This window comes from Falco naumanni, chromosome Z (genome assembly GCF_017639655.2).
Source record: "Falco naumanni isolate bFalNau1 chromosome Z, bFalNau1.pat, whole genome shotgun sequence".
Lineage (NCBI taxonomy): Eukaryota > Metazoa > Chordata > Aves > Falconiformes > Falconidae > Falco > Falco naumanni.
The window spans coordinates 85734993-85749770 of record NC_054080.1 but is presented as its reverse complement, the minus strand read 5'-3'; the positions used below and the strand labels follow the sequence as shown (position 1 = coordinate 85749770).

The 14778-nt window shown below is 43.5% G+C and overlaps 1 protein-coding gene across 4 annotated transcripts in view; it reads right to left on the bottom strand.

Moving 5' to 3' along the window:
• Nucleotides 1-14778, bottom strand: part of WDR7 (WD repeat domain 7) — a 142030-nt gene that overhangs the window by 55277 nt on the left and 71975 nt on the right. For all 4 annotated transcript variants that reach the window (XM_040580958.1, XM_040580957.1, XM_040580955.1 and 1 more), the window contains one exon: nucleotides 9901-10122. In XM_040580958.1, the coding sequence (XP_040436892.1) occupies nucleotides 9901-10122 (222 nt within the window). The remainder of the gene's footprint in view (nucleotides 1-9900; nucleotides 10123-14778) is intronic.

The following is a 14778-nucleotide window of genomic DNA, read 5'->3' as shown; positions in this document are numbered from 1 at the left end:
GAAAGGCTGGAGCAGATGATCTTCCGGGTCCCTTCCAACCTGGGTTGTTCTGTGATTCTGTAAGTTTTACTGCTGTTCTCCACAGCAATTTATTCCAGCCAGTTGCAGACCATCATCTCAGAGATAATCCCAAATATGATACTCAAGTCATACATGTTTGAATTGATTATGTGATCCCATGCTTTGACATTTCACAAAGATGAACACAAATGCTGATAAAACATAAAAATTAAAGAAATTTTGAAGTTAATGAACAGGGGAAGTATATATGTAAACAAGATTTTTTTTTACACTGTAAGTGCTAAGTCCAGCCGGTTGCACAAGTGACGCAACTCAGATGCCTATATGGAAAGATTGCATATATAATGAAAAGTTGGAAAGTAACACTGGTATAGTATGTGCAAAATAAAATACTTCAAAATCTATGGTCACACATACGCACTCACATACATGTGGAGATAGAACATGCCACTCTGGACTAGATGAAGGACTGCTCGCCAGTCCCCTCGCTGTTAGCCGCTGATAGAGTAGCTGTTACAAAAGCTCCCACTGTAGACGAGTAGATAAGGGAACTGCCCCCAAACCCCCAGGCTCCCACCCCTGGACTGTCAGCAGGCTGGACCGCATTAAGGGTTAGACCCTTCAACATATCCTATATTTACTGCAGTTTTCATTACTCCTTGTCATTCCATAAATGCTTAACCCTTAAACATCTTCAAGCAATGAGTTCCCCAGGCCAGTCCAAAATGCTTGGTGCTGGAGCAGCCCAGTGAGCCTGGGGGAAGAGACAGGGAAAAGAGCAGCTGCAAAATAGAAAAATTATCTAGCACAACAAATAGGTAAGCATCACTGCTTTCAGTTCTCTTCATTACCTGTCCCCAGAGCTGAAGCTATCCCTTCCTTCAGATATGCATAGTACTGGCAAACATCAGTTCTGTTTTTCTGACAATAAATTTCTTTATAGGAAACAAGCAAAATAGCTGTATAAACAACAACAACAAAAAGAATATATCTATTTTTCTGAATTTCCCACCTAAACGCTAAAATCAGTATTACAGAAAGTGCTTTTAAATATCCAGATACTCATAGGCAAGGACTGTTGATAAAGACAGTCCCTTTGGGACATGGCGGGTAGAGGCGAGCCCAGCTGATGCAGTGGGTATCATCTGCTACTGCCTTGGGGTGGCACAGGGAGCAACCCTGGCAGCTCTGCTCAGTGCTGAGAAATGCCGCTGGACTGTGATCTTTATATAAATGCCGTTTCTAAGGGGTGCAAACGCATACACATTCGCAAGCATGTGGAAATAAAAAACATTCAAATTAATCATGGTACAACCCGCTAGCCTGATATTACATTTACTCAGGCAGGTATTCTCCTCTTGAGCTACAGCCGCTTCCTGTACATACATTTCCCTCAGGACATGAAAACACATGGCTGGAAGCCTGAAGTCATAAGAGCTTAAATCAGCAATTATACAGCTCACAAATGCTGTGAGGTTTTCAGCAATGTTTCATCTCTCAGCCCAGCTCAAGCAGGGGCTGTGAAGAGCAATGGGAACAGCACCACTGAGGGACTGGACCTAACCCCAAAGGGCTGATCCCTCAGGTACCCTGTGCAGCATGCGGCACCCTGTCGTGCAAGGCACTTTTTGGGGAATTGGGGGCTTAAGTGAGATGTGACTAGAGTGGGGAAGGGGTTCTGGGGTGTCGGAAAGGAGCTCGTGTGTCTGGACCAGAAAGAGAGAATCCCACTTTAACTGCCTCTCACCATAAACCACCATGTATCCAGACCACCAAGAGCCAGCGGGGCTGTGTTCTCCATACCTTCGCACCAGGCGTCAACATGATCCTGCACCTGTGCAACCACCCCGTTTCACAAGAACTGCAGAAAACTAAAATCTCTGACTCTGGTGGCATCAGCAGTGTTTTCAAAGGGTATTAGGGGATGGCATGATCAGATCAGCAGCAAATTCATACACATTTTGTTTTCTTAGGAAGTGATCAATTGTATATCTCTTGTGATACTCTGTTCAGATATCTGAGATATACCTCACATACTTCTACAAGAAAAACTTCCGTTCCTTATTTGTAAGACAAGAATATCGCCCCTTTAAGTTTTAAAAAACCCCACTCCTATCTGACACATTTCTACAGCTTTTTTTTCAGCATACTTACAACACTGAACCTTTTACATTTAACCCTTATATGACCACCAATCCACAGCTTCCCCAAAACCAGCTGCACCTGCAAATGCTCGGCTGTTGGCCGAGCAGACCCGAGTCCTGCGGGAGACGGGGATCAGCCGGAGCGGGGCACAGGACTGCGGGGCAGCCAGGCCCTTGGCGCCGAGCAGGCACGTGCTTCACGCTGCAGGTAACACGGGCCGTGTGGGCACACAGCCTCTTCCAGCATGCCCCCTGCACACCAGGCACGCCTTGCTGCCCCGGCCCCCCGTGCCTGACTGGGCGAGCTTGGCAGTTACCCTAAAACTGCAGCCTGCAACGGGGTGTGACACCGGAGGACTGGGGCTGAAGGCTGAGCGTTAACCGCTGGAATTAAAAACAGGGCTGTCCCTCAAACAAGCCTGTGCCTCCTTTGCACTGCACCCTGGTGCAGACCACTGCTCTCATGGGCAGAGTGGCTCTCGCAGCCCTGGGCGGGCTCACTCTCCCTCGGGCACCTTCCCAAGCCTCCTTCGCTGGGTTTAGCCTCCCCCAGCCCCAGCTACAAGGCTTTGCTCCACCCGCCCACATGCAGCCGCACAACGGGTCCTGCGGTGCTGCTGCCCTACAAGCAGACTGAAGAAACCAAGCTGCTTTGGTTTCTTTCACATGAGATGAAAGTGTGAGCGTTCTCTGGTGGAAGCGTTTGCATTTTACCCAGTATTTCATACGAGAGCCTGTGCTTGACCTTTTAGAAACAGAAAGCAGATAGAGATGAAGCCCACGGACACAAGGAGGGTTATGGACAGCTGTCACCAACACACCTCTCGGCAGGCCTGGCACCCTCCTGGGGAACAAACCCAGGGCAGGTCTGAACAGCCTGCAGGGCTCTGGAAGGCTGAAGTTGGAGGAAAAAATACAGCACCTTGAATTTTTGTTACCCCCAAATGGGGTACCAGTCTCAAAGTTGAGCCTTCACTTACAGACGGTGGTGCATAGACCAGTAGAAAACACAACTGACAGTGACTTACTTGGTGCTGAGGATTCCTCATAACCCAAACACAAAGAAGATATTTTAGTTTGTTGAGATACAACCCATCACAATAGTCAGATTATTAAATATGTGAAAAAGAAATCTCTGATTAAAAATACACAATTTAAATCACTCAGCCCTTACAGGATTTGGGGGAAAAGGTAAATACAATTTTTAAGATTTGGTTTTGTTGCTAAAGCAAAAAGAAAAAAATCCCAGATTTAAATTAGGGCTTAACATCTGCCGCAGAGATTGACCATTTTCTGCCATACAGATTGACTATTTTTTCTAAATATTATCTCTGAGGATAACATATGGATTTTCATAAACACCATTTTTCCTTCTCCCCCCACCCCTTTCAGGGACAAAATTCTGCTTGACACTGACCTAATCACACCAGCTCAAGGAAAAAAGCACATTTTACATTTACTAGTACACTGGATTTCACAGCATGCTGACTGAAACGTACAGATCCAAAGAAGGAGAATAATGACACAAACCACAGGATTCATGCAAATCTGAGCAGCTTTCTACATAACTGATATAAAAACACCGCCAATGGAATGGCATGTGCTGCTAGCAGGCTCGTTATGAACAATAAAATCAGTTATTTGCTTTAATCATGCTGTTGTGGTTTTGTTTTTGTTTAAATTAAGTTATTGAGCCAGTTTGCCTAATTTGCTCTGAAAGGCTGCTGTTCAGGTGTACAACTGATTTATTGCTTCCATAAGTGATGATCCCAAGTGCTCTCTCGTCTGTATTAATTGCCGCTGCAGGCTCAGCCTACCGGCTCTCCAGTGGGTGCATACAGTTAGTGGGGAGTCACCTCCTCCTCACCAGGGGCTGCCTTCTCCTTGCTGGAGTGGCAACTGTAATATTTTCACAGTACCTAACTAATGGATCACAAGACATTAGAAAAGGCTTCAAGGTAGGTGATGGAGCCTACCTTGTTCACCGAGCTGTGTTCACTGAGACCCTGAGTTTATCCTGTGTTAAATTCTGTTTTCAGATGAAACAATTTTGGGGTCTATACAAAAATCTGTAATGCTGGAAACTCCATTTAACGAAACACATGAAATACCTGGCTGCACACCCCAAGTAATCTTGCGCTTTCTTGCTTTTTGTATGCCTACGTGTGTAAGAATGGATTGCAAAGCCATAGCGCATCTTGAAAGGTAAACCTCTAACATACGCAGACACAACTCCAATAGAAATTAATGTTAAGACAAATACCTTGCTTAGGAAAGGCTTCCATACACTGCAGTACTGAAACTTTTAGAAGATATTACTGAGTGGCGAAGCCTGACTATCAGGCAGTAAATACTGCAAGAGAGCAAAAATCCAAAATTGAGGAAAACACCACCATGGGCAATATCTCAGCCACTTTGTAAGGCAATGGTCCTGTACCAGAACTAGAGACCTGGCCTGCAACCCTCATCACAGGCTGGTTATTCTCTCCCACCCTCCTCCAGTTCTAGCCCCATTCCCATATGCCTAGCTCACTGTAGCGGGTTTGCCACCCTCTGGCTGGAGGGACATCCCTGGGAGAGGGCAGAAAAGGCCAAGGCAGACACATAGCCAATGCGAAACGTGCTTCCTTAATGGCAAATCCCCGCTTCAAACACAGATGTGCTAAATTGCCAATATTATTGAAATTGTATTTACTTTGAAAAAAATATTTTCTTCATCCTAATCTAATGACTTAATTGTTTTGGCTGAGGGTTTCCAGAGCAATGGCCAAACGGTCTAAAGGTAATTGCTCAAAGGTGTAACATTTTACAAACATGTCTCTGTAATGGAAAAAAAGCGTCTTAACAACAGGCAGTACAACCCTATGCAATTATGCAGACAGGTATATTTCTATTTCTGTCCAGAAATATTACTTGCTTCCCCTCCTGCTTAACAGGCAAGAAGGTCAGCTGCTATGAATTTGGGACATCATAATTAAAAAATGAAAAATGGTATCATGAGTCTGTGTTAAGAACCTAACTGCTGGCTAGCTTATTTAATCCAGAAGCTAGCAAAACTGGAGTGACTGCCATGGATATGTAATGTGGAAACCCTAAAATTCATTTTGGAAGGAAGTACGTACATGTAGCCTGCAAAACCAATATAAATAACTCGATGCCGTGAACATGCTGTTGCATATGACACTGAGTTAAAGGGCAAAACGCTTATCATTTATAACTACATTGATGGCAGACGCTTTGAAAAAGACACTGCATTAACAACAGAATCAAGTATTTCCATATTCAGGATAGAACAGTCATTCAGATTTATCAGCCCATTAACTTCATAAAAACAGCATTAGCTGCAGTTTAAGTGTGATGTGGTGCATCTGTAATGAGAAATTCTTTGGGTGGCATTTTATAATTAAATATCTCATGAACTATTCGTAAGGTCAACAGAGATTAATGCAGGCTGCCAGGCAAGGTCACTGCGTGGATTTCTAGAGAATTCCACACTCACAAAAAGACATTATCACAATTATTATTTTCTTTAATACAGTAAGTCATAATGTGATCAGACTATGCTTTATCAAATCTGATATTTGGCCCATCTGTTCTGATGGGCCAACAATATTTTCTGTATCACTGTAAGACAAAAGAAACAACCTGTATTTTAGTATGGTGTCTGAAAGTCATAATAGGACACATATCAGAGAGAAAAATAGTAACTCTGAGCGTGTACTAGGAATTTGCTTTTTCTTGTTCAAAGAGCTGAATTTCTGAACAACTGTCCAGTTTTTAAACTGTTACATTCTGCACTATTACATACATGGAATATAGTTGAGAAGGGTCTTTTAACAAATACAATCACAGATAAAACCACCTCGAGAACAGCATTTTGTGGCATGGCAGTATTTCCATTTTGGCAAGGCTTCACCCACCCTGCCCCCTTTCCAAGGTCAGTCCCCACACAGCTGTGCTGGGGACCAGGCTCACACAGGACCAGAGCAGACAGCCAAATGCAAACACCAGCCCGGGGCAGCACGCCGACACCCTTCTGCTTCATGGTTATCCAAAGCACCTGCTCTCTAGGTGAGATGCGGCACAGAGGGGTATGGGGGAAATGCCTCAAAACAATGCTGCTCCCAGTACCATTCCTGCTGTCCAAGGTACTGGCATATTGTGCTCGACCTGAACAAAACACCTGAGAAAACAGTAACTTCTTAACTCTGCAGAAAACACAACGTTGTACTGTGGGTTCAGGGCAGGTCACACCAGCAAGACAGCAATACTGACTTACATCACATTCTTATCCTAAGGGCACGCTGTATGTAAAACCTGATAAAGAAGTTTACTGCTAATGCCATCATCAACCAAAAGCATAACCCAGTATCACCTGCATTTTTTCCCTCCCAGCAGTCTTTATTTCTGATATTCCTCTGGCTCTTCATCTATTTCAGCCATTACCTTACAGCCTTGATCTAAATTTTCAGCATTTAATGTGTCAAGCTTCATCTACATTAAAGACTGAATTTCAACCTATCAGTCAGCCAGACAGTTGTGCAGTGTTTCTGAGATTATGATTAATAGGCACCCAAAGCTGGAGCTTACAACTTTGCTACACCTGACATAACAAAAATAACACGCAAATAGATAAACAAAGACGCTGGAGGAAAGAACTCAGGAGGATCAAAGACGGGTCCGAGTGTCTCAGCCATGCTTCTGACAAAGCAGCACAATCAACTACGGGCTCACACCAGACCTATATAACCGTGAGAATGGCAAAGACGAGGCACTGTCGATGGAAGTGACCCAACTTCTTTTCCATGGAAGATTAGGCAATACTAGGCTCTATAGCCTTTTGGAAGCAAAGCAGAAATAAACCTAATTTCACCTGTGGAGCATGCCACTGGAAGATAGAAGACAAAGCTGATCTCTGCATCACTGACAACTTCCAAACGATGTAGAGAGCACTCTGCACTGCTTAGAGTCTAAGAAAGATGTCAGCATCCTGTTATTTTAGGAAACTCTAAAAGACAAACAAAGCTTACTTTGACTCTTTGCCCAAGTGTCAGTCTGGGAAGAAGCCTCGTACTGTAACAGAAAACCAAGGAAAAACCTGTCTTGTCCACTGGGAGACAGACAATCGCGCGTGCTGGCTCACCCAGGGATACAGGGAAGTCGTCTCCATCCTTTCATCTCCTGGTACCATTTGAAGAGACAAATAACTTAGAAACTCAAAACGGGCAATGAAGTGGAACACAAAAAAACCAAATAAAGACAAAAAACACCGCCCCCCCCCCCCCAATAACCCCAGTTTAAAACCAAACAAACAAGTATGTAAAGCAGAGTTCCATATATGTGCAAGAAACTGCCAACAAAGAGAAAGCAGAGAACTGCCAGACTTTTTATTTCAGCTTGCAAAGGGCTGACAGAATACTCCTGCTTACTAAAGCAGTGGAACTACATATGAGTTACATGAAGATGTCAGCTGGAAAAAAATAAAATCAAACATTTTGCTAGTTTTCTCAGAAATATGACTTGGTTTGTGAAGTGCTGCACAGCCAACCCTGCACTTCCACACTGTCACAACCAGGACCGCACATTTCTCAGATCTGAGCACTGTGCTGTGTGCACGCTCTCTCAACCAGCCTTTCCTCGGCCTTTCAAAAGTCAGCGGAGGAAGCACCACACTTCACAGAAGATGAATTTCAACCATCTACCACGTGGAAGACGGAGGCTGTGCCTACACCAGTGACTCAAGCAGTGCTCCATGATGATTTTGAGGTTCTAACCATGTTCTTCTACAATTCAGTTGAAATGGCCGCTAGCTCAGTGCTGCTGTGTGCCACCTAACACCCTCTCACATAACTCCTGGGCACTGCTTGGGGCTGCGTGGGCCACGGACCATTCCCTGTGGGCAGGCTGCACAGCACCACCTTCTCTGGGGGCTCAGGGAACTCATCAGCATGGCTGCAGGCCACCCCGTCCTAACAGGCTCAGCAGAAGAGAATGGTCTACAATGTTGACCCTATTAGTACAGTAATCAAGCTTTGTTTGTCTATTATTGTTATAGTATTACATTACTATGTAACTAAGAAGGCAGCACTTGCCCTGTGCTTCATTAAAACAAAAATACAAAATTTATCATTGTTGGATAATAATGGAACTCATTATCTGCATATTTTGTAGGAAGATGAGTTGGAGTGAACAATGAGTAGAAGGCATAAAAAACCAAACAACGAACAGAATGACTTTTGCACCTTTTCTGACCAGAAGTCTTTGCAGCTTGACACAGACCCCAGGACTGAGACTACTCTCCAGTACAAGCAAGCACAAACACAAGCAAAACGAATACACAAAGCATGCCCTCAATCATGCTGCAGCAGACAAGGCCTTCAAGACTTCTTGTACTAAAGGGACAGAATACTGCCCTGTGAGACAATCAGCTCCTCCAAATCATTTTGAGGTTTAATGCACTGAACAGTGCACTTTGGAAGTAAGCGTGTACAGCTCACGTAACCAGGGCTTCAGACAGGACAGTCCCCCTCTTTTATCATTACTACCAGTCCTCTCCCGTAATAGCTTTCAGCTGAGACAATATGCCGCTTTTCAATTATTTGTGTTTTTCACTTTTCCTCAAAGGCACTTGGGCATCAGGTGAAGATGGAACTAGTGCAGGAGGAGAAATCTGCTGCTGTGGAATTATTTTACAGCTAACCAGATAGCAGATGTTTTTTCAAGCAATACTGGCAACAAGTCTGTAGCACTTCGGAGGGATCTTACAGAGATGATAAAGGGGACTTTTGCCAGACTCCACATAAAAAAGCCAAATACCTGCCCACTCAGGAACCCAGCCAAAATAATTGTACAAACCAGGGCCCTGTAGTTGCATTTGCTTCTAGTAGATTTTTCACAATTAACATCAGATACTCAGTGCATAGATATGTAACCATCTTTGATAAGATCATGTTTACTATCCATACTAAGGGTAATTGAATCAACACTACAGTACTGATTTTAATATAGGACCAGACCACTACATTTTATATAGCACTTTGAATTCCACTATTTTTCCATTAATCTTTGATTTTTACATCAGACATCGTGCATGCTTTCCCCTACACACGCTCCTCATCACCAAGTATGTTTTTCTATAGCTTACTGATCCACATCTCAAAATGTACACGTGTGAAGTGAGCACACTTGCCAGTGCTTCGTTACAGGGGGAACGACTCTACTAAGAGCAAGACCTGCCACGCACTGAAATGACAATTAGTCAATGGAGGAGGCAGGATGAGTGCTGACAGTCTCCTTCCTCCGTCTCTACTAATGCAAGGGATGTTTTCAGGACAAAAAAAAAAAAAAAAGAATGAAATACATAAATTAAGTCCTAAATGCAAGTGTTTTGGACTGGGAGGAGAATAAAGGATGTCAGAATTGCAGCAGAAGAGCCAGCCACTACCAGAAAGCAACAGACTGGTTCTTGCCCGTGGCCAGTGCCTCCCTCCCAGCAGCACCACTGCAAACCCCACACCCAGTAACCAGCTCCACCGCTCTGTCCCACTCACTCTATGAGCACTTTGCAACCTCTTTCTGTGGTGTGGCTTATTGTACGTTCAAAACTTCTCATCTTTTTTCCAGTGAAAGGATATTTTAAATGAACCAGTTTGTACTGAAATCTAAGTAACACCCCTTCCTCCCCGCCCCTCTGCCCTCAACACCAGTGAGGGAACCCAGTACTCAGGGTACTCACATGTATGCCTTGCCAAGGAATAATTTGATCCACCGCTAGTCAAACCAAATCCCTCAGGAATTTGACTGGAACTACGTGGCCGAGTGGGAAGTTTCGGAGGTTCAATTTCAGCTCCAAATTCTGCCCCGATCACCCCCAGCAGAACGATGGCCGTGGCTTGCTTCCGTCTCTCTTCATAGGATGTGGATATTTTTTTCATTTGTGGGAGACCAGACAGACAACCTAAAATGATAAATAAGAAATATGAGAAAAATTAAAAGCAGGGTTGTTCTTCACTACTCCAAAAAACACTTGTTTCCCAGAGAAAATAAGAGGTTTACATTTAACTTAAATCACATCTTCAGGACTGTTACTGCCCTTACCAGGGTTTTCGGCTAGCAGAGATGATTCCATTTTACTTCTCAAAACTTACAATGTGTGACAAAAGTCTAAAAACCACTTATTGCAAGGTCTGCCTCCAACGAGACCCACCTTTCAAAAACTGTCAAGATCTTCTGGGAAAAAAGAATCACCAGAAAAAACAGAAAACTGTCTGATTTCATAGTTTTATGTGTTGAGTTGATAAAAGATCTGTGGAATTCTGTGTTTCTTAGTTCTTGTGAAAGGTGATTTTTGGTTTGCTTCCTGTTCATCTTAAATTTGCATAACGAGTAATATTTTTTTTAAAGACGACGGATTTTTAGGATAACTTACTTGGTTATAGAAAAGCACCTTTTTATTTTAGGATCCATTGTCACATTCAGATTGTCACTAAATTTTAGCATTACAATATATGCCACTAAACCAAACTAGTATTTTTGTACACTAGAATGTTACATATGCTATTTTAACAAACATTCTTAAAAACAGTGGGAAAAAAACCCTCACTGTATTATTAATTTCAAATAAAACTGAGATTTACATCATTAGTGTAATACAGCCCAGGGATTTTGGATTTCACTAAGCAGAGGAAGTTTTTGGGTTGGTTGGTTTATTTTTCTTTGAGTAAATAAAATTTTAGAAGAAATTGACTAGAATGGAAACACTGTATTCACTTACTCTGACAAGCACAATTCACTTTTACCTATAAGACTAATTCATGGCGTACTGGGAAATGCCCTACCATAAATTCTACAAAAATAACAAAGTCTTAATCCTTCCTACAGCATTCTGCTGCTAAACCTTTGCTGAGAAGTCGGAAGGCATCACCTGGCACTGAATGAGACTTATTGAGCTTACGGATTAATGAAGGGTGAATTAGTGAGTCGCACTGTACGGCTCTCTCTGCTAATGACATTTACATGGCTCGATGGGAAACAAAACATCACCTACAAGAAAATTAACGAAATCTTAGAACCTGTGTTTGAAGACTATCCATGTTCAGGCAACCATGCTTTGGTTGTGACTGCGATGTGCCAGGCAAAAGGGAGAGAAAAGCAACGGAAAGCTTAACAATGGTAGGGGAAGGGAAAAAAAAAAAAAGGAAAAAATCAATAGGAACTGCCTTTGGAGGATGAAAATGGGCTGTAACAGACAAAGCAAGAAATGTAACAGTTTTAACTGCTTAGCACTCACTTATCCTGCTCCCGCCCTCTGCAGCCACCATAATCTCCTTAACATTTGCATATGGAGCGCTGGCAGGTTCTGCCTTACTGCAGCCTCCCTGCCCCATGCCCGGGGAGCTTGGAGCCAGCGGGTGGGCAGCAGCTCCTGCCAAGGCCCAGCACCCCCCATCCCCTGGGGTACCGCGGCGAAGGGCACCCCTGCGAGTGACTGATGGCGGCTCCCTCCCTGCTCCCAGCAGCCACCTCTCACCCAGGTGCTCAGACAGAGCCTGGTGTGACATCTTAGATCAAGATGAATTGGCACAAACTCCTGATCCAAGATTGTTTTATACCATTTAATTTAGTTTCTTCCCCTGCTTGGATGAGCACAGCTCTGGTTATGGATTTCTATTCTAATGCACTGCAGCAGGCGCGGGGAGCAGGCAGCAGAGCAGATGCTGGTGCAGGGGACGGCGGGATGCTGATCAATAGGCGAGGCGGTGACCCCAGCCGCACCGCCCGCGCCGGCTACGGCTCCCAGGCGAGGAAGAAAGGAAGAGCGAACACATGTGCTGCTTCCAGTAGGAAATTAAACCATGGGGGCACTCGGTGTGCTGCACCCTCCCCCCGCCTGCCTTTCATTTGATTACAGCAATATGAAGTTAACCCTTCATTAGATCCCCAAGGACGGATTTCAAGAGTATCCTTCAAATTACAGGCTCACTTCCACAGAACTTCCACGTTGCAACTCTAAACAGCAAACAACGAACCAGTGGGCATCCACAAGCTCTGTCCCAACTCACAGCTCTGCCATCCCTGGGACAGGCAGGAGCGGGCTGTCCTTGCACAGCACACGATGAACTGCAATTAATACCGGATCCAGAAGGAAAACTCCCGGGCTGGCAGCGGCACAGTGCTGTGTGCTCGGCAGCAGCTAGTGGCTGAGCTAATTCCTACTGCTGACCCCACGCCTCCAGCACCCAGATGTCAAGGAGATAACTCTTTGTTAACCTAACAACAAATTTCAACCAGAGCAGGGTGGGAAATATTCTTAAGAGTGTTTCATTAGCAATCTAGCATACGACAGCCCTTACCCTGCTCATTGCTGCAGTGTAGGATTTCTTACCTTAAAAAAACCCCAAACAAAACAAAACCAAAAACCTAAAAAACCACCAAACGCCAAACCCCCAAATACAAGAAAATTACAACCCTCCGTCCCAGCAACATCCTTCCCCCCAAATCTCCAGATGAGAGGGGAAAAAAGTCTTAAATATTTTGCCCCCCCCCTTTCCCCCCCCAAATTACTAGCAGAAAATACACAATTAATTGTAATGATTTCCTACAAATAAACTGACAGCCATTTGGGAGATTTTAAAATGAAATAATGTCTATAAAAGTACTCCTTTCTACAGTTTCATTTGTCTCATGAAAATTTGGTATTTTCTCACAGCGATGTGCCTCCATTTAATCATGCTAAAGGGTGACACAGAGATCCATTTTCTTGACAGGACGGTTGATCACCCTATCACAGTGAGAAAATTAATAACCTCAAATAGCTCTATGTGGAAAACAGAAGCTACACTGGTGAAAGGACAAAAATGTTCTATATTTTAGTTGTAAAACACACTTCCACATCCACACACCAAAAGAGAAACCTATCACATCCATGCATCTGCCCAGCTAGGTTTTCTTTAGACAAAATGACCACATTAAATATTTCAAAATACTTCAGTTTTTGAGAATTAAACATCCACAACTGCTTAGAGGAGACAGCTTTGCAGATAGCACAAAGCATATTTATGAAGTGTTTAAAATATAGATAAAATACATCAGAAGTTTTAATTGTTTAAAAGGCTGTGAGATATCGATTACTTCATTTAAAAAGCAGTCAGAGAGTGCAGCCATGAGGTCAGGATAAATTTAACAGTTTGAAGCACTTTACTAAATAACTCAAAAGATCATGTTAATTGGCTTTGCACAGTTCTTGGGTAAAATAATTTTATCCTATCTTACAATAAAAGGATTAAAAGACAAATTAAGTTCTCTAGGTTTAACTGGAATAGGAATCAATGGATTTGAATTAAGGCTGAAGGCAGTTTTATGAGAGATGGACTGCTACCAGATAGTTCCTAGCTGCTATTAGGCACATACTGATGGTGCTCCCATATTGTAGTGTTAAAGCCTTGCAGAAGTAGGTGCCGGACCCATTCATTATTACAAAACACACTGAGTGACCCTGCAGCGCTGCCGCAGTGGTTCCGAGTGCAGAAGGGTGGCCTCTGGCAGCCCCAGTCCACCAAAACCATGCCCAGCCCTGCCCCATCAGATGGCCACTGTCACAGAGGGCCACACAGCCACAGCACGGGAGCGACAAGCCAACACAAGTAACGATGGGGTTGTAATTATGTCTGCTAATTTATATGTAAAGGTCATCGCTGAGATTTGGTCACAATATTTAATGTGCACAAAATTCTTTAAAGTGAAAAAGTGTAGAAGAGATGCTGCAGTAGATCTGTTTCCATTGCTGTGTGCTCCAACAGCCGAGAGAAACCTCATCTGAGCTCCAATACAGCAGATACACAGCAGCAGGTACAGTGCCACAGCAAGGGTCCACAGGCTTTTGACAGCAGTTAAGACCATGAAAATACATATTTTGAAAATATATAATAATTTGCAACTAATAAAATAATTTCCTCAAGACCACAAACATACTTGTAATCAAATGTGGTTGAGAACTCAGACCTAGCATGTCAGCCTGGTATTTTAAGAGTACAAAGAAAAGCGACAACCAAAGCTCTCTTGATTTTTGTCACAGGTCAGTTCCCCAGCACTGAATGCCCACAGTCAGAATTCCCTAACTACAGCTGAAAGCTTGCAAACCAAACTCCATGAAAAGCATCACCACTTCTCCCTCCTGTCTGCCGCATCCCTCTCGCTGCATTTCTTACAAGTTTTCTGTTTATTTATGAAGGGGAGGTTTGTAACCGGGCAGGCTTAGGATAAGGATTTCTATCCATCCTTCCTTCTCTCTCTCTGTTCCAGGTCTGAAAAAAAATAGTTAGCTAAATTCAGAGAATCCTCCCAGTCCTCCCAGCAGATGCCAGGGAAGAAGCACACACCAAAACGCAGCAGATGCAGAACTTACTGCAACCACCACTGGAACCGTTCACATTTGCAACTGTAATCGTTTCTCAGTGCTACACAGGATATTAGAAAAGAACACACAAGAGCTAGGAGAGAAGGAATGCAATTCTGCTTACATTCATCTTGGCTGTCAATAATTCAAAGTATTTCTTTATGTCAATTGTACTATTTTCTTACAGTAAATAAATTTACATAACACTCTGCTTGTGAC